The sequence below is a fragment of the Adiantum capillus-veneris genome, chromosome 14, assembly GCF_014529385.1.
Source record: "Adiantum capillus-veneris isolate H3 chromosome 14, ASM1452938v2, whole genome shotgun sequence".
NCBI lineage: Eukaryota > Viridiplantae > Streptophyta > Polypodiopsida > Polypodiales > Pteridaceae > Adiantum > Adiantum capillus-veneris.
This window is the reverse complement of record NC_140944.1, coordinates 5,275,916-5,296,149: the sequence shown is the minus strand read 5'-3', so window position 1 is coordinate 5,296,149 and position 20,234 is coordinate 5,275,916. Positions and strand designations below refer to the sequence as shown.

The 20,234-nt window shown below is 44.2% G+C and overlaps 2 protein-coding genes across 6 annotated transcripts in view; both read right to left on the bottom strand.

The window, feature by feature from the left end:
• The window catches only part of LOC147441829 (nucleotide-sugar uncharacterized transporter 2-like), a 58,307-nt gene extending 43,260 nt beyond the window's left edge, over nucleotides 1-15,047 (bottom strand). For 3 of the 5 annotated variants that reach the window (XM_086528223.1, XM_086528225.1, XM_086528224.1), the window contains exon 1: nucleotides 14,891-15,046. The gene's annotated coding sequence lies outside the window, so the exon portion shown is untranslated. Of the gene's footprint in view, nucleotides 1-14,890 lie in introns of all 5 variants that reach the window. The other 2 variants (XM_086528226.1, XM_086528227.1) reach the window with 1 other exon arrangement.
• Nucleotides 5,422-8,946, bottom strand: LOC147441830 (uncharacterized). The gene is made up of 5 exons (XM_086529916.1): nucleotides 8,761-8,946; nucleotides 7,486-8,694; nucleotides 6,862-7,410; nucleotides 5,847-6,768; nucleotides 5,422-5,786 (listed from the first exon to the last, which is right to left on the bottom strand). The coding sequence occupies exons 1-5, from the start codon at nucleotides 8,944-8,946 to the stop codon at nucleotides 5,422-5,424; spliced, it is 3,231 nt and encodes a 1,076-aa protein (XP_086386042.1).
• Nucleotides 15,048-20,234: the final 5,187 nt, after the last annotated feature.

The following is a 20,234-nucleotide window of genomic DNA, read 5'->3' as shown; positions in this document are numbered from 1 at the left end:
TGCCTTTCCGAAACAGGCATCCAACAGAGCTTCGGCACCACTGGCACTCGTTCACATTGATCTATGTGGCCCAATGAGCACTCCTTCATTTTCTCGCTCACAGGTTTTGCTTGTGCTTGTGGATGATTTCAACAGGTACACTTGGGCTTTGTTCTTAAAGCTCAAGTCGGAGGCTTTCACTTTCATTCGGAATTAGAAGATGATGGTTGAAAAGGAGAAGGACTTGCACGTCAAATGTATTCGCTTAGACAGAGGGGGTGAGTTCACCTCGAAGGACTTTGCACAATGGTGCAAATCAGAGGGCATCCAGTGCCACCTAACTACTCCTTACACTCCTTCCCGGAACGGAGTTGTTTAGCAGAAGAATCGGACTATCATGGAGATGGCTCGTGCGATGCTTGCACATGCTTCTTTGCCCCGAATTTGCTCGCAAAGGCGTGCAACACGGCGGTTTGCATCCAGAACCGTTCTCCTACCCATGCTTTGCGGGACATGACTCCTTACCAGGCTTACAACAGGCGCAAGCCCTCGGTCTCACACTTTCAAGTTTTTGGGTATCCGGCCTTTGTCCATGTGCCAAAGGAGAAGCGACAGAAGTAGCTCATCTTTTTGGGCTATTCACGAGAGTCTGATGGATACCGGCTTTATGATCCTGACGCCAAGACCACCCGGTTAGTTGTGATGTGACTTTCATGGAGCTTTTCAACACACTTGCAGAGGGGGCAGCATCCAAGCCTATACCTTCCCTACCTCCTCCTCGTTCACCTCCTACACCTGATCCTACCCCTATCCCTGTTCTTGTTCCTGTTCATGTACCCTCTACACCGCAGCCAGTTACTTCACCGGATCATGCCATGTCAGATTCCGATTCTGATGTGGATGATGGTTCTCCTTTGGTGGAGGCGGTCCCACCTCGCAAGGAGAAGTTAGTACCTCGTTGGCTTTACTCTACGGTTTCAAGTTACCAGACTCGCCAAACCGTGGACAGCCTCGACGTTCTGCATGCCTCAAGGAGAGGCAAGTTTATGACGGTGCAGAGTTCATGAGCTTTGCACTCATGTCCCACATTCAGGCTTCACCAGTTGAGCCTTACTCGGTGGAGGAAGCACTCCAGTATGATTGCTGGAAGCGTGCCATGCAGACACAGCTAGACGCTATCGAGTGGAATAAAACCTGGACTTTGGTTCCCAGGCCCAACAAGCGGAAGGTGGTTTCTACGAAATGGATTTTCAAGACAAAGTACAAGGTCAATGGTTCCCTCGACAAACACAAGGCCAGACTTGTTGCTCGGGGTTTCACACAGCGACCAGGCGTGGACGTTGACAAGACCTTTGCTCCCACCGCTCGCATCACAACCATACGCACAGTGTTTGCTCTCGCAGCCAACTTTGGTTGGCCTATCTTCCAGATGGATGTCAAAAGTGCTTTTGTGAATGGAGATTTGGATAAAGAAGTTTATGTGGAGCAACCTCTTGGGTTTTGTATACCAAGCAAGGAGGATTGGGTCTATCAGCTGTGGAAAGCATTGTATGGATTGAAGAAAGCTGGACAACACTGGTACCTCACACTTGACCAGTTTCTTGTGAACCTAGGGTTATGTCGTACCTCATCAGATTCCAACTGTTACGTTGTCTCTGATGGCTCTTTGGTTGCGATAGTGATTGTTTATGTGGACGATCTCATTTTCACTGGCTCTTGGACCAGTAAGATCAAGTCGATCATGAAAGCTATGAAGACACGTTTCGAGATGACTGATCTTGGGCTTCTTCACTATTTTCTTGGATTCGAGATCTTTCAGACACCAGACGGCATCTTTTTTTCTCAACGGAAGTATGCGAAGGCCATCCTGGAGAGATTCCCCACGAATTGACTTGGAGCAGTAAAGGAATGTTGTTGGTTGCCTTGTATGGCTGACTTAGTCCCGACCAGACATATGTTACACAGTTTTTGTCCTAAGTTCCTTCAACATCCGACCTCGTCAACGACATTGGCAACGTGCCCAACGTACTTTGCGGTACATCAATGGCACCTTGGACCATGGTGTGTTCTATGGTCGCTCCAAGGGTTGCACCGTACTTGGTTGGTGCAATTCAGATTGGGCAGGAAATCCAGATACTTGGCGCTCTACTACAGGAGTTGTTTTCACACTCGGCTCGAGACCCATTTCATGGAGCACAAGTGCCAACCCACCGTTGCGCTATCTTCCACAGAGGCGAAGTACAGAGCAGCTTGCTATGCTGCTTGTGAGGCCATATGGCTACGGAGATTACTAGGAGAGGTGTGTTTCCCACAGACTGCTACGACTCATCTTTTGTGCGACAATCAGAGTTGCATTGCTATTGCCAAGAACCCTATCTTTCACGCTCGGACAAAGCACATTGAGGTGCAGTACCACTCTGTTCGGGAGCGGGTTTTGGCTGGAGATCTTCATTTGGAGTATGTCCCTACAGCGGACAATGCAGCAGACATCTTCTCGAAGGTTGTACCTCAGCGGACTTTGGCTTCTCACCTTCGACTCATCTGCGTTGTCTCAACATCCAGTGCTAAGGGGGGTGTTACACCACCATTGCTTCGCCATTTTGTACAGCTAGTCATTGTCCCGGGTTGGCCACCCCATCGCACATCATGCAGATTGCATAGGCGAACACTTTAGCACATGTCCCGCCAATCATTTTTTGAGCCTGGCATTTTTAGCCATTTTTGGGCTTTTATGTTTTTTGCACCAGTTACACATTTTGCCCTACCTCAACCTAAGATTCTATAAATAGAATGCTTAAGGTCTTTTAGTCATTCAAATTGTGTATTGAGAGCATCATTTGCAGAGCACTTGTGTCTCTCTCTCTCTCTCTCTCTCTCTCTCTCTCTCTCTCTCTCTCTCTCTCTCTCTCTATATATATATATATATATATATATATATATATATATATATATATATATATATATATATATATATATATATATCGTTTTCAACACGCGTGGCTCACACCCTCTCCGCTACTCACTCTCACAAAGGGGGCACCCACAGTTATGTCAAAGTGAGCAACGGAAGGTAGAGAGAGAGAGAGAGAGAGAGAGAGAGAGAGAGAGAGAGAGAGAGAGAGAGAGAGAATGGCGATGGACACACAAGAGACAAATGGAAAAGGCTGGCAAGCTCCAATAACTCCAGATGGCAAAAACTGTTGTATATAAGATGGCAAGATATGAATTGGAGAGTGCATCCACCCCCTCCTATATATAAGAGAATAGGGAGTAGGTAGGGTAGATCAGAAGCCCCAACGACCATGCACAAAAAACCCATAAATGTGGAAATAATGGAAAAGGACCACAATAGATCCGGCCGGGCAAAGTGCTGAGCAAACCCCTAAATGTGCCTGAAGATCCCTGTGGAGCAGACGTACAGGTGGCCAGCCCACAACCAAGGGCCAATGCACATGATGTGCGTGAAGCCTGCAGGCAGGGTGCGAAGCATCTGGAGATGAAGAATCTAACACCTTCCCCCCCCCTCAACGACAGATGTGGAGTCGCAGAGTGTCACGTGACACATCCAACCCTATGTGTCCGTGGACAAGCTACAGCACGACAAGGGTTCAGTCAGTCCAGTCAGTCCAGGTTTAGGAGTGTTCTGGCACTTTTGTGAGTCTGTTCGCAGACCGTGCATGCCCAGGCACTTAGTGTAGATGCATATCCTCTGGTTGCACACAGCATGATCATAAGCATTCCCATCAGAATCCTTCAAGGGAATTTTTCCAGTGCATTTAACCTATTTTCTGTAAGGATTCTAGTCGCTAATCCTTAATTAAGTACTTAAAACTCATGATTAAGACTTAAGAAACTGAAACTGAACTTAGAACAAGACTTAGAAGACTCTATGTTTGATTCCTTGAAAGTGTGATACAAGGGTTCCTTTTATAGGAATTGAATAGTCATCAGTGAAGAGGCATGTCTCTTTGTGAAGAGACATGACTTTAGGCGAAAAGACACATCCTTTCGGTGAAGAGCTGCAACCATTGGGTAAAGAGTCGCATCCGTACGGTGAAGGGGTGTGACCAGTCGTCGAAGGAGTGTGGCTTTTGGCGAAGAGGTATGTCTTTTGGGGGAAGGGGTGTGACCATTCGAGAACAGGAGTCCTCCTAGGTTAGTCACACTTCGCATCTGCATCTGTAATGAATCAAGAAGAGTGTAACAAGTCACAATCGTGACATTCCCTCCCATTTACATTAAAACTCCGTGTTCAGATGAAAGTCTTCCGTTTTCCAAAGAATTCTTGAAGGAGGTTTGGGTACTGCTGCATATCTTCATCCGTCTGCCAAGTTGAGTCTGACTCATCAAGATCCATCCACTTGATAAGAAATTCTGTTGTGATCTTTCGTCTTGTTTCTTTTTGTCTTGCATCAAGAATCTTTTCTGGAACAAGAATTATGTGTTCATCTTCAATTTCTGGCACATAAGAAGATAAGTCTGGAATTGGCGAATCTCCTTGTATGTATTGTTTGAGCCAAGAAATGTGGAAAGTTGGATGAAGTTTTCCCATGAGAGTGGAAGTTCCAACTTGTAACTGACAACTGAGTACTTCTTGATTATTTTGAAAGATCCATAGAAGCGAGGGCGCAACTTTGGAAAGACCGATTTCACAGTTTTGTAGCGATGAGGTGCTACATATAATAAAACCAAATCTCCCTCTTGGAAATCTGCATGTCGTCGATGCTTATTGGCTTGTTTCTGGTACTTTTGTTGGACATGAACTAACTTGTCACATACTTGAATAAGTACATCTTGCATTTCTTGAACCAACTGATCTGCTAGAGCTACTTTGTGTTGAAGAACAAAGTTTGTTGGTATAAGAGGAGTATGCCTATAAGCTGCTTGGAATGGAGTCATGCCCGTTACTGAATGGATAGAGTTATTGTATGCGAACTCTACAAGTGGCAAATACTCTTCCCATGATCCCAATCGAATTTGTATGTAATGTCGAAGCATTTCTTCCAAAATTTGATTCACTCTTTCTGTGTGCCCATCAGTTTGAGGATGGTATGCTGAGCTGAATAACAAATTTGTACCAAGGGATTTGAAAAGGGATGTCCAAAAATGCCCTGTGAATTTTGGATCTCTGTCTGAAACAATAGACTTTGGTAATCCATGTAATCTGAAAATGTGTTGCACAAACAATTGCGCAACGTCTGGTGCCAAGGCAGCTTTCTTGCAAGGAGTAAAGTGTGCCATCTTTGAAAACCGATCCACCACTACGAGAATTTGTGCATTGCCTTTTTGAGAACGAGGCAATGTAGTGATAAAATCCATGCTGACACTTTCCCATCTTTCTTGAGGTACGGGCAAAGGATGAAGTAACCCTTGAGGAAGTTGTCGAGAAGCCTTCATTGTTTGACAGGAATGACAAGCTTTGACAAACTTGATAACATCTTGCTACATTTGTGGCCAAAAATATGTTGCAGATAAAAATCTGTATGTCTTGTTGATGCCTGGATGAGCAGCAAAAGGGACTTCATGATGTTCTTGGATCAAAATTTTCCGCAATGGTGTATTGTGTGGAACACAAATGCGATCAATGTAATACAGCAAGTCATTGACAATGGTGTAAGCTGCAAACATATTCATCTTTGTAGGAGTCGGAGTAGAGGATTTAAGAGCTTGAAATGCATCCCCAAAATCTCGATCTGTCAAATACTCATGCTTGAAACAAGCAGGTATTTCCATCTGCACACCGGAAATGGCAAAGTTGATGGCTCGAGGAAGACGGCTTAAGGCATCTGCAACTGCATTTGCAAGGCCTAGCACGTATTAAATAATCATATGAAAATTTGCCAAGAACTCAACCCATCGTCCTTAACGAGGATTCATCACAGGTTGAGTAAAAATGTATGTCAATGACTGATGATCTGTCTGCACCACGGAATCTGCGCCAAGAAGATAGTGTTTCCAAGTGCGGTAAGCATGAACAATGGCTAAAAATTCCTTGTCATAAACTGGGTATCTCATTTGTATGGCTGAAAATTTGCGGCTGTCAAAAACAATGACACGCTCATTCTGCATAAGAACACCTCCAGAAGCACGATCTGACGCATCGGTCATGACCTGAAAAGGTTGAGTAGGATCTGCAATAGCCAAAACTAGAGTTGTTGTCAAGGCATGTTTAAGGGCTTTGAACGACTGTTCTGCTTCTTCAGTCCATTGAAGTTTATCCTGCTTGGTAAGCTCAGTCAAAGGAGCTGCAATGTCGGAGAATTTATGGACCTTGATATGATAAAAGTTTGCAAGTCCCAAAAAAGAGCGCACATCTGAGATAGTGAGCAGTAAAGGCCAATCCACTATGACCTGTATTTTCTTGGGATCGACTGCAACGCCACTGGCAGAAATAATGTGACCAAGGTATTCCACCTGATTCTTGAAGAAATCACTTTTCTTCTTATTGATGTATAGCACATTGGTTCGCAAAACTTGGAAGACAAGCTTCAAATGTTCCTTGTGATCAGCCATCGTTCGACTGAAAACTAAAATGTCATCCAAATACACGATCACGAACTTATCCAAGTATGGTCCGAATATTTCGTTCATCAACGTCATGAAAGAGGCCGGGGCATTGGTTAACCCGAATGGTAATACCAGAAATTCATAGTGACCATACTTTGTGCGAAAAGCTGTCTTGTACTCATCACCAATGCGAATGCGAATTTGGTGATACCCTGATTTTAGATCAATTTTGGAGTAGATCTTTGCTCCCAGTAACTGATCAAATAACTCGTCAATGCGAGGCTAGGGAAACTTGTTTTTTATCTTCAACTTATTCAAAGCACGATAGTCGATGCAAAGACGCATAGATCCATCTTTCTTTTTGACCAACAGAACAGGAGCTCCAAAGGGACTTTTGCTTGGGCGAATATGACCTTTATCCAACAAATCTTCTAGCTGCCGCTGTATCTCTTGAGACTCTGAGTATAAAACTCGATAAGGGGCTCGAATTGGTGGAGGTTGGCCGGGAATCAAATCAATGGGATGATCCACGGGACGCCGAGGAGGCAAAGTTGTTGGTAGCTCGTCAAGAAACAAGTCCAAATGTGGTTGAAAGAAGGGTTGCTGCAAATAGGCAATATTTGAGGAGGATTTAACTTCTGCTTCTTTTGCACCGGGTTTAACATCTCTTAACATGATTAAGGCAGTAGCACAATCACGTTTTCGAACCAGCCGTTTGACTTGTAAAGCAGAAACCAATATAATGGGTTTGGCACTGAAAAGACCACGAAGCTCTATTTCCTGTTGCTTGTGAAAGAGCCGAATTGAGTGATCTCTGAAACTGATTATTGGATCATACTGAAATAACCAAGATTGGCCAAGGATCAAGTCGTAATGTGACAAGGGCATAACTGAAAAACCAAGCTGATCTTGGTAATCCTGTATCTGAAAATCCAGCTTTTCAATCCTTTTGTTTCACTCGAGGAAGGAACCATCAACAAGTTCTACTTGGTAAGCTACCTCACTAGGTTGAGTTTGAAGGCACAATTTAGTAATCAAAGATGTGCTGACGAAATTAGTAGAACACCCACTATCCACAAGAACATTGATTGATTGCTTGCCAACAAAGCCAAGGAGGCTGAGAACCTGATTCGAAAGATCCACTGGAGCAGTAACGTGATTCCGAGCATTCATCATTAAGGCACTTACAACCTTGGAAACTCGAACACAACGTGCTACCTGTTTGCCTTTGTCTGGGATAGGAGGTTGGTTGTGGATAGGTTCTGAAATTGTGGTCTCCATGTGAGAATTCTGGCGAGGATTTGAAGGATTTGGCTTCTTGGGGCATTCATACCACCTGTGATCTCCATGACAAATTGTACATAATCCTGTACGGTTGGAGTTGGAGGTTGAAGGAGCTGATGAAGAGGATTGCTGTCCAGAGGACGTATTCGGCCGAAAATCACGACGACCATTCCTTCTATGATTGGGACGATTGTTTCGTCGATTCTGATTATTTGCCAAAGAGGAGGCTCTGGAAGTGGCTGCTTGTCCAGAAGATTGGGGTCGAAAAGAAGTTTGTCCAACAGAGTATTGTCTCGAAGAGTGAGCTCCTGAGAAAGAACGCTGATTCTGACCACCTTGTCCTTGGTAATTACGTTGTGAAAAGCTTGCAGAATTGGAAACTCGATCACCAGAAAGGAAACTTCTGAGTGGGCGCCGATTGTCACCAAGACGCTCAACATAAGCGATTGCAGCATCCAGTGTGGCAGGGTTAAATTTATGGACATCATCTCGCAGGGAAGGCTCAAGTCCGTCAACAAAACTGTGGAGTTTGTCGGAAGGACTGAGAGTCTCTATCTCAAGAGTTAATTTCTGAAACTCTGAGATGTACGCGGCCAAGGAACCAGTTTGGCTCAGGCGGCGGAGAGAAGACCGGGTGTGGAAATCGGCATTTGCAGGCTCAAAAGCCTTGCAAAGAACGCGCCGGAATTTGTCCCAAGTAGCGGTGATTTTTCCATCTTTGATGCGGCGACACCACCAAAGTAATGCAGTATCCTTTAGTAGAGAGCTAGCCAAAGCAGCTTTCTTGCTTTCAATGAGATCAGTATTTGAAAAGTAAACCTCCATTTTGAAAAGCCAATGGTCCAGCACGCGCTTATCGCGGCGACCGTTGTATGGCTCGGGCAACTTTGCATCTATCTTCTTTTTTTGTGTTGTGTTTATTATCTTAAAAAGATATTTCAATTCAGGATTGTCTACCTCTGGTTCCAGAGCGTCGACTTACTCAGGAACCGATTCTGCTACCGAAGAAACTGAATGGGTAGCTGGCTGCGTCCTCGAAGAAGAAAAGGCCTGCAGGACATCCAAACGTGCGGTCATCGATGCAAGACCGGTGGAGAGGGCCTCCTGGAGGACGGACATCTGTTCTCTGAGGATGGCTATCGGATCATCTGGTGCAGCACTACCTGTCTCTGACATTCTGACGGCTCAGAGGGAATATCTCAGAGAAGCTGGAGAGGTGTGGTTGCCGTAAAAGGGTGAAGCTGCTGCTGATGCTGCGTCCCACTCCTCTAAGAAATCTGGTCCAAGATCCGAATCCTCGATATCTTCCACCTCGTCGATAGGAGGTGTGTCGTCTGGCGTCAAAGGCGTGTAGTCCGGAAGCTGTTACTCGTTGTGAACCCGAACTAAAGGCTGGTGGGAAATGATGTCATTTATTGAATCCACGCAACACTCCGTCAGAGAATAGGCCAAGTGGGGGTACTGGCTCAGTATGTGCTCGTAGTGTGGCAAATGAAGAGGCTCGCACGTAACGATGATATGCCACACCACCCAGCCCTGTGAGCGCGAGGCATGCCGATGAGTGACATAAACCAAGTAATTTTGGGGCAACATTGCTGGCTGTAATGCAGGTACAGGAGCAGGTTCGGGTGCCGGAATGAAGTCGGGAACCTGTCTTTCCTCTAAAACTGGAACTGGAGATGGGGAATCCGAAATGAGAATGACTTCTGGTTCGAATGCGGGTTCCAGTTCGGGTACGGATTCTGCTTCGGGGGTATCTGGTATAATTATCACTTCGAGAGCCGGAGGAGGATTTTCTAGCAATATTTCTTCGGGCACCTCGTCTATGTATGAGAGAAAATTGACGGGAACATCGAGGGCATCGTCTTCCATGACTCTGAACAAGCCCACATGCGCGTCTGGCGATGGCCAGAATTGGTGGCGCTGGGAATTAGCAGAAGAGGGGGCAATGAATTTCTCACGCTGGCGTTGATTAGTCATTGCGCTGGCTGCAGTTGGCCTTCTGTTTTTTTTTTTTAATTCCCCAAAGGGGTGCCCACTTAAGAGTTGGGTTGGGCGGCTGGCCAAAAAACCCTTCTTTAAAAGTCCAGCGCTGGCCTTGTTTTTTTTTAATTCCAAACGTTGCGCTGCTGTTGATTAAACTCGAACGCTACTGCCTCCAGCGAAAACAGCCAGCGCTTGCCAACGTGGGCTGCCGTGTGTGAGTTGCCGGGTGAAGGGGCAGCCTGGATGCACTGGCTCGCGTCAGATGCGCAAGGGGGGGTGCGACTCTTCATGGGAAAAAATCGCAAGTCGTCCACGTGAAGAGTCACCTACTGTTGGGGAGACTTACTGCTGGAGAGACTTACTCCAGGAGTGCAACCGGTATGCCGCAACACCCACTCTTTCTGCTATCTTCTGCTTATCTTTATGTATGTGTTTGAGAAAAGATTACCTCATGCTGACATGGGTCCTGGCCATCTTTCTTCTGCTTCCATACAATTCCGGGAAGGGGGAGAGTAGCAGCGAGGGTGAGAGGCTCACAACCTTCGGGTCCCGGGAAAAATTTGCTCTGATACCACTGTAAGGATTCTAGTCGCTAATCCTTAATTAAGTACTTAAACTCATGATTAAGACTTAAGAAACTGAAACTCAACTTAGAACAAGACTTAGAAGACTCTGTGTTTGATTACTTGAAAGTGTGATACAAGGGTTCCTTTTATAGGAATTGAATGGTCATCAGTGAAGAGGCATGTCTTTTTGTGAAGAGACGTGACTTTAGGCGAAAAGACACATCCTCTCGACGAAGAGCTGCAACCATTGGGTGAAGAGTCGCATCTGTACGGTGAAGGGGTGTGACCAGTCGTCGAAGGAATGTGGCTTTTGGCGAAGAGGTATGTCTTTTGGGCGAAGGGGTGTGACCATTCGAGAACAGGAGTCCTCATGGGTTTGTCACACTTCGCATCTGCATTTGTAATGAATCAAGAAGAGTGTAACAAGTCACAATCGTGACATTTTTCCTATTTTTGACATTTTTCACTTATTATTTTAAGTGACTTTTGTTGGGAATTGAGTAGGGCAAATTGGGTAAGATAATATATAAGCAAAACTAGGCTAGCACTAATTGGCAGAAGAGCAAGGAGAACACAGGCCACAGGCAGTAGGTTCCCCCTCTCTCTCTCAAGCAAGACCCTTTCCCTCTTGGTGGCATTTTTCCTCCAAGCAAGACCTCCCACATGCTGGTGTTTTTCAGCAAGGCCTCATCGCCATAAGCACCATCATCCTGCCGTTTTTCAGCCAAGCTTCATTGCCATAGATGCCAGAACCCCTAGCATTTTTCAACATCATCATCATAGCCCTTTTTCCCTAGCGTTTTCAGCAGCGCTATAGTCTCAGCAATTCAGCAATAAGAACATCAGAAATTCAGCAGTTTGAAGCACCAGAAAACGCAGCCAAAACAGCGTTTTTCCCACAGCTTGATCAGCGTTTTTGGACGGCCTAAAACCAGCGTTTTGCAACAGTAGATTTCAGCCCATTGGCGTTTTTGGACAGTAGAGAAAGTGCATCAGTTTTCAGCCATAGAGTCGGTCTCGTCATCCCCGTCGTCGACATCGACATAGTCCTAGACTTGCATCAGTTCTCATTCATCCACTTGTACCAATTTGTGCAATCAATAGTAGACCACTCTCGCCAACGACAGTGGGGCCTTCGCAGGAGGGTTTTACGTCTCTGGTGTCGTATTCTCTTCTCTCTCTATCTCAGTCTCATACACTTTCACGCACGGTATCCATTCACTTTGTTTGTGTCCATTGCACTCTCTCATTAAGAACGGAAGGCTCTCCCTGCCATAAGCAAAAGGAACCTTGAGCACAGTTCGGAGCACTCATCTTGTTAGGTGCAGCGGAATGATTGTTTGCGCTTTGCTCAAGATGAGTGCTCCGAACTGTGCTCAAGGTTCCTTTTAGTTCTTATGGAAGGGAGAGCCTTCCGTTCTTAATGGAAAGCGCTATGATCACAAACAAAGTGAATCGACACTGTGCGTGCAAGTGAATGAGACTGAGAGATAGAGAAGAAGAGAGATACGACACCAGAGACGACGTAAAACCCTCCTCCGAAGGCCCCACTCTCGTCGGCGAGAGTGGTCTACTATTGATTGCACAAAGTGGTACAATGATGATGCAATGGACTGATGCAACCTGGGACTATGTCGGTGATGATGACGGGGATGACGACGATGACTTTAGGGCTGAAATCTGCGGTCTTCTATCTGCTGAAAATCTGGGACTGTTTCGATGGCTGAAAATGACTGTTTTGGCTGCGTTTTTGAGGGCTGAAAATGGGAATACTCTGCACGAGGCTAGGGCTGAATCTGTTGTTGTCCATGAAGGCTGAAAACGCTGACCATCTGCTGCGGAATGGCTGAAAACCAAAAACGCTGCCAGATCTGGAAACGCTAGCAAAACGCTGGGCTGATTGGGAAGCGTTAGTGAAAACGCTGGCTGATCTGGTACTGCGGCGACACTGCAACTGAAAACGCCAGGGACTGTGGAAGGTGTGGCGATGATCTAGGCTGAAATCGCCAAGGCTAGGGGGGGATGCTGATGGAGACCAAAAACGCTAGGGTTGATGGAGCTTGAGGGGTTCTTGTTGAGAGAGAAGGGGTACCTGCTACCTGAGGGTCTGTTGTGCTCCTTGCTCATCTGCCAAGAGTGCTAGTCTAGGGTTGCTTATATATTAACTTAGCAAAATTGCCCTACCTACTTTTGTTGGAAAGTCACTTAAAAATAATAAGTGAAAAATGTCAAAAATAGGGAAAATAGGCTAAATGCACTGGACAATTTCCCTAACTGATTCTAATGGATCTGATGGGAATACTGATGATCATGCTGTGTGCAACCAGAGGATACGCATCTATACCGAGTGACTGGGCATGCACGGTCTACGAATAGACTCACAAAAGTGCCAGATCACTTCTAAATCTAGACTGACTGGACTGACTGAACCCTGATCATGTTGTAGCTTGTCCACGGACACATAGGGCTGGATGTGTCACGTGACACATCTTGAGCAAAGTTCAAACATTTATTCAGTTGCACCTTACACTGGGAAGGAGATGCAACACGCCTGGCAAATCTAGAGTGTGAAAAGAAGAACCGTCCAGCACCAATGTGATGATGACCGAAGCTAGGTCAGGCTGATCAAGTCGCACAAGGAAGCTGATGGAGAGGTCGGCAGAAGAGAGACGGAAAAGAGAAAACCCCCCCTGAAGCAGAGCACTCTGACACAAAAGGATAGAAGGCCAAGCCCGGCAAACTCCAAGTCAAAAAGTGACCTCAATCATAAGAGGGAAGAAGGTGGATGAAACTAGAGGGTGAAGCCATCTGCCTGTGAAGGGCTAGAGATGGTGGTGCAGACGTCTGTCGAGAAGCCATCCCATCCTCAACATTTGAATCCTTCTTGCGGTCCCGCCGTCGTTTATAACATTTGGCTACAAAATGACCTTTCTATCCATAATAGGTACAAGTAATGTCAGGGCGAGAAGGTGTACAACCAAGTCCAGACTATCCGGGAGTACTACCACCCCTACTGGATGTAGAAACCAATGCAGTAGAACCCACAAAGGCGTCTGAGGTGGCTCTGTCCTAAATGCGCGAAGCTATCTGCTGCACAACAGGTAAGAGCTCCTCCCAAGTGATAGGACTAGGGCGCGTGGAGGTAGTAAGTGACTGGAACAAGGAATCATTAAGTGTCGGGAAGCTTGAGCAGCAACCGAGTTGCCATGCCCTCGGAAGAGATCTGGTGACCACAAGCTGCTAGCTCATCACAAGGCAGAAGCATGTGGGATATGAAGTCCTTGATAGTCGAAAATGACGAGACCTGTAAGTCCATCAAAGTCTTCTCCAGAGCGAGGATCCTTCCGGGTGTCTTCGCCTTGTACATGTTGCAAAGGAAACCCCATAGCTCATGTACAGTGGTGTGAGAGCGTAAAGACGTCAGCACGCTATCCGCACAGTTGATGAGTAAGAAAGAGTAAACTCTGCGATGGTTCAGATTCCACTGATCCACCATAGCCTGTGTAACCACATTACCTGATCCGCTAGAAGCAGTACCATGAGAAGAAGTAGATGAGGAGCCAGCACGTGTAACTACAGAAGAAGTGGTAGCAAGGGATGTCTCTACAACAAAAACACAGCCACAAGTTGCCCTCCAGCTGGCTGAAAAAGCCTTCTCCCGTCTTCTCCAATGCTCCTGATCCACTAGGCATTGTCAGGCCTAGACTCTAATACCATGTCAAAGTGCAACGGAAGGTGCGGTGACAAAAGGAAGCATTGAAGAGAGAGAGAGAGAGAGAGAGAGAGAACTCCACAATCACAATTGAATACAAGGCTCTCCACAAAACCAGAATGAGGGCGCCCCCCCTCCCCTATATAGTGGATTGAGTAGCCACATCCCAAAAACCCCACTATTCTAAACAAGATCTAGAGGGGTATACCCAGAAGATGATCTCCAAAACTCTAACATGTACTGGTGCCTTGGTCTGTAGCTGCCTCCTTAGTACCCAATTATGACCAGATTTGGTCTATTTCTCTTCCTATTCAATTATTCCCACTTTCACGGAACGTGGGTGATTATGAGGGGGTCAGAAAACCACCCTAGCCTGGGGGCAAGTGGCACACATTTGTGTCATCACCTTCAGAAAACCAATGCTGGCAAAAACCTTTCCCCTTTCCACTTTAGCTTCTTCACCTTACTCGGCATTGGGGTGTCTTCTTTTGCTGCTTTGTTGTGAAGGCAATCTCCCAATTTTGAGGGCTACTATTCGTCCTAGGCTAAGAATCTTTTTCAAACATGCGATCTATGCACAAAGCGCACCTTGAATGCACTCTTAATGCCATTTGATTTACATAGCGACTTTTCACATTTAAACACTATTCTTCGCAAAAATTAGGTGTGGATTTCCCTTATCCTCTTGCTCTGGACCGGCATTATCGAATATCCCAAGTAGCACGATTTCAAGCTGACATACACTTTACCCAATCTCTCTCTCTCTCTCTCTCTCTCTCTCTCTCTCCTAATGGCCTGCATTGTACCGTGAATGAGAGCTAAACCATGAACACGACTTAAATCACACAGGCCATACCTGCTAGAGTGGCTGCTCGTCCGCATTGCACGAGCTGATGTGCCTGCGCGCTCTGGTCCTGGTTGCAAAAAAGGGCGAGTGTCTTGAAGAGAAAGCGAGGTGGGTGCAACTTCGACATCCAAGGAATGCTCTTTGTTCTTTTCGCACAAACTATGTCGACGATTCTTTAAGTTTTGGTGTGCCCCAGTTCATTATAAACAAGCCGTCCACAGGACAAGTGGCACTGCCGGTTGAGAGAAGCATTAGATAGTGCCAAAGGAAAAAAAAGGGAAATTTTACCAAACCACCCTCTAATTTGTGGAAATTCTCGAAATACCTCTCAAATTTCAAAAAATGCCCTTCAAATTTTCCAAAATACCCTCGTTTTGAGATTAAATTTCTCCAAAGATGAAAAATTTATAGCTTTTCATAAGAACACTGATTGTCTATCGATACAAGATGCTAAATCTAGAATTTGAGTTGGTTATGTAGGCTTTGGATATGAATTGCTTCATTATTTGAATTTTTTTTTGGGTGAGAAATTACATGCTAAGCAATGTAAGAAAAAAACCGGGGTACAGTGTATTTTAATCGGCTAAAATCATAAAATCCCGGTTAGATTTTGAGCTTGCCTTCAAGAAACCCGGCAAGGTTTAGTGTAAATACCGGCAAAAGCTTCAAATTTTGACCTGGAAACCGGTAGAATTTCAAAATTTCCCTTATTTTCTTCGGTTAGGAAAAATGTATTTTTCTAGCCCTGACATTGCTAAGCATGCAAAAACGGATCTCAATTGTGAAATGTGAAAAAGGAATAAAGATCCGAGGAGCAACGTTGCTGAGCGGTTGGAGAAGTTGGCGCGCGCAGCGGTTCTCTCTTCCTTTGATTCACTATTAGTAAAACAGTCGGCTTGCATGAGGAGCTCTCAATGTTAAAAGTGGTCGTTCTTTTAGACACATGATGAAGCCCAGCAGGTGCTCTACTCTCCGCCTGCCAGTTGGAGGAGGAGCACAAGCTCACAATTTCTTGCTGAGAAAGAGCACGCAAAGAATTTTGATCTTCTGTACATGTATCTCATGCAATTTGATTCACCCTCAGGACATTGAGAAACGCTTTCAACACTTGGTTAATGAGATATGGCTTTGACATCATCTTGAAAACACAGCATGTTCATAAAGCATCAGGTTTGAAAGTAGAGGTAATTCTGTATACTCATCTTAATTGAAAAGGAATTTGCATGGGGCTGAGGTGAAGGAATGTGGTGAATGTGTTTATGGAATGAGGAAAAAAAATGCAACTCTGTGACCGCAAGAAGGCATTTTAAGGAATGGAGAAAGCACCTCAAACATGAAGGAAACAAAATGCAACTCCGTGACCACAAGAAGTTATTTTAAGTACTCTAATGAGTGGCTACTCTAGTACCATCGACTTGAGAAGGCATTTATTGGCGAGTTTCATGGCGTTAATTTATACACAAGACTACATAATAAAATTTCTACATCCTGGTGAAGATGGATGGTAGCACTGTTGAAATAAAACACAATTGATGTGAATGTTCTCCCGTTGGATAGGCAAAGTGGGATGTATAGGTGTCTATTTATGTGCAAACACTCAATTGATGCAAGGGAGTACAAATGGAACATATTCAATTCACTATATTGTTACGAGCTAGAGTACGAGACATGCTCGCAAAAACCCTAACCCTAAAACATGTCACAAGCTACTTTAAAAGGGTCATGTACAAACGGTTACACATGGTGTGTCATGTGACTTTATGCCACATAGGCTCCAACTCTACTAGAGACAAGATATGGAAACTCTAAGAAAGTGCTTCAGGGTAGGGTTGTCCAAGGGCCATAGGGCATAGCCCATACCCGACAGCTTTTGTTGCAAAATACGGTGATATAGTATTTATCAAAGATCACTAAGTATTTGTGTCTTCAAGCAATCATAATATATATTTTGTACAAAAGATGGGGGTGCATATCAAATGAATGGGACTCCTTGTGTGACAAAATATAGGGGGAGTGCTTGAATTATGTGCATCTTTTCTGATTTAGCTCAGCAGATCTTCTGTTGATTATTGACTATATTACTATGCACTGGTTCAGTTTTCAAAAGCGAGCAAAATATTTCGGGTCCAATAAAGAGGTGATGTTCAGCAATCTACTAGGTCTTTTTGCTTTCACTTGTTTTATTTCTTCTTTGAAGCTTCACTTCAGAATTTTGGCAAAGAGCTACTTTTGTTGGTTTTTCATCTGTAGATCCAAGACTATAATTCATCTTGAACACTTTTTGCTTTAATATTTCCTAATCTTCAAGTATTTAGATTTGAAAGTGCTACTGCTACTGCAATTTAGGCTTTGTGCTTGCCTAAAAAAAAAGGGCTTGCTATTTTGGTGGGCATTGTGGACAAATAGACATTCCTTTTGCTTAGTCATAGGTGGATTTCACTTAGAGATCTTACAATGGTTTTACATGTAATTCATTGCTAACTTTCAACTTGCATGAAATGTAGAGCCTAGTTTAGACGCTTCTATTTATGACATGGCATAAAGCTATTTTGGAGTTTTTTAGACATGATATTTTGGGTGTTAAGGCTATTTGTGGGTGCTCTTTTCCTTTTTCTTTTTTTCTCTTTTTTTGAGTTTGGGGGGGGGGGGGGGGAATTGAAAAAACATATTTTATTATATGCAAAGCATTTGCCGAAGCATTAGAATCTGGAAGTAAAGAGAAGTTATGTAGACATCAATCATGTGAAAGGGTTGAAGACGAGTCTTGGTGCAAACTTTAGACTGCAAACCACTACCACATAGACAGCTGCCCATTGGCAATGGAGTGTGCAAAAAAAACCATGAGCGCCATGCACTGTAACAGAAATTGGAGTGAGAAATTGTGTGTGCACATTAGAAGAGCAATTTGTTGGCAAAGAGTACAAAGAGTACAGGGAGGTGATTGAGTCCTGATTGACTTCTACATGATGTGCACCCAAAAAATTGAGATGAGGATGAAGCAGCCAATAAGAAACTCCAAAGTGAGTAGAGGCAGAGATCGGACACCTAGCTCAATTGCATTAGTAGTCACCAATACCAAAGCACAGAAGATGACAACTGCAAACTATATCCAAGGACATCTCAAGATAGATCAAGTTAGTAGTTGTTGCCAAAAACAACATTAGAATCTTGAAAAGAGTGTCAAGGGCCAAAGAATGCAAAGGGTCGTCAGAACCTAGCATCCCAAAAATCATATCACCACCAAAAGAACCAAACTTTGACTCTCCAACCTCGTTTGTCCTTGGAGGTCGTTTCGATGCAACAAGACCCAATGGAGCCAAGTTAAGGTAGAAGGACCTACGTTGTTGTTGTTGTTGTGTGTGTGTGTGTGTGTGTGTGTGTGTGTGAGAGAGAGAGAGAGAGAGAGAGAAAGAGAGAGAGAGAGAGTCAATCACATAGCTCACGTGCACAACGAATAAGGCATGTCATTAACTCTAAAAAGTATCCTGCTACTAGTAGTGGCCCGTAATATAGGGCCACACTTTTGTACTAAAAATCAAAACGATGTAATAGCAAACTGCTTATGGCAGTGCCAATAAACAGTTCATCAATAAGTTGTTGAACAATGAATCATGATGAACCTGTGAGAGTAGTAAAATGAAAGAACAAAGAGAAGGATAACTAGAGTGCTTCGTTAGCTGAGTTCACATCGAATTGAGATTGAGCAAAGTATTGTAAATTGCATATGCCATTTCAACACTTTTCAAATGAAAACAAGCTAAAATCATGAGGCTTGCCTACTACTAATGGAGACTAAAAAGAAGAGAAGAAGAGAGAGAGAGAGACAGAGAGAGAGATTCAGCTATTATTGCACATTCTTTGATAGGTTATGTACATTCCCCACTACATGTTTTAGTCATGCCAGACACTTCCTTCTCTTACCATTGTTATTGAAGATTTCTTCAAAACCCACTTTGGCATGTCATGAGTTATGGTTAACAGAGATATAATTAGCAAACCATAAGGGAAAGTAAAAGTGCTCTCTCTCTCTCTCTCTCTCTCTCTCTCTCTCTCTCTCTCTCTCTCTTTAATGATGCAAAAGAATTGGATCACTACGGAAAGTCACTTCTACATATGTGCAATAGTACCGGAATGCTCATTGCAAATGGTGTATCTCTATGGCAAGACACCAATGACTTTACATGTAGAAAGCACAATGGTGATAGCGTGATTGACTATATGTTGTTCTCGGAAGCCACTCTAGAATGCATACAAAGCTTTACCCTTGGTGAATGGAATCCGGAATCGGATCATAGGATGTTATGTATTGACCTCAAGTGTGGTAAATGGCCCGAGCATGTAGCCTCCAATCATGATGTGAATCATTTGTACCTACGTCTAGACTTCAAACGAGCACTTATATATGCTGATATGGTGGACCAAATGTTAAGCATGATAAAGCATCAAGAGAGCCCAACATTAGAATGCAAGTGGAAAGTTTTCAAAGAAGTAATTTGCTCTTGTGCGAAGGAATGCTTTTCAGTGAAACACATGTCTTGCAAAAGAAGAAATGGTTTGACATGGAATGTAGTCAAGCCCGAAAACACTTGCTAAGATTGGATGCAAGCAAAGACAAGAAAGTTCACTTGGAATCTTCACACACATACAAAGCACTTGTTCAAAAGAAGAGGAGAAGGTGGAAAGTCAAAAAACAACTTCTTTTAGCGCAAGAGAAAGCACATGCATGTGGCAAGTTTTGGCAAAATGTAAAAGGCAAGCGCATTGAGAGCTTTGGTGACTTGACTCTTGAGGACATGTATATGCATTGCAAGAACCTCTATGAGCAACCCAATGTTGATAAGATGGAGTGTTGTAGCTCCCTTCCATTTATTTTTCCCTTCTTTACCATTGAAGATGTATGCCGTGCGCTTGAGAAACTTGCTACTCGCAAGGCAGGGGACCTTCAAGGTGTCAAGGTTGAAATGATTAAATGGACAAGCAAGAAAACATGATATTGGATATGCGATATATTCAACCTTGCACTTCAGCATGGCATGCCTCATGACTGGAGTGAAAATTGGATCAAACCTTTACACAAAGGAGGAGATGTAAACAATATGAACAACTATCGCACTATAATGGTTGGTTCTTTTATGGCAAAGTTATTTGGATGTATCATGGAGATGAAGATAAGCGAATGGACTGAAAAGAATGGCAAACGTGTGCTTGGCCAAGCAGGTTTTCGAAAGCATCATAGCACTATTGATCACCTTGTCGCTCTTTGAGTTCTTATGGAAGTGTCTCGATTGAAAGGAAAAAAGTTGTATTGTTGCTTTGTGGATTTCAAGAAAGATTTTGACATGGTACCGCGAGG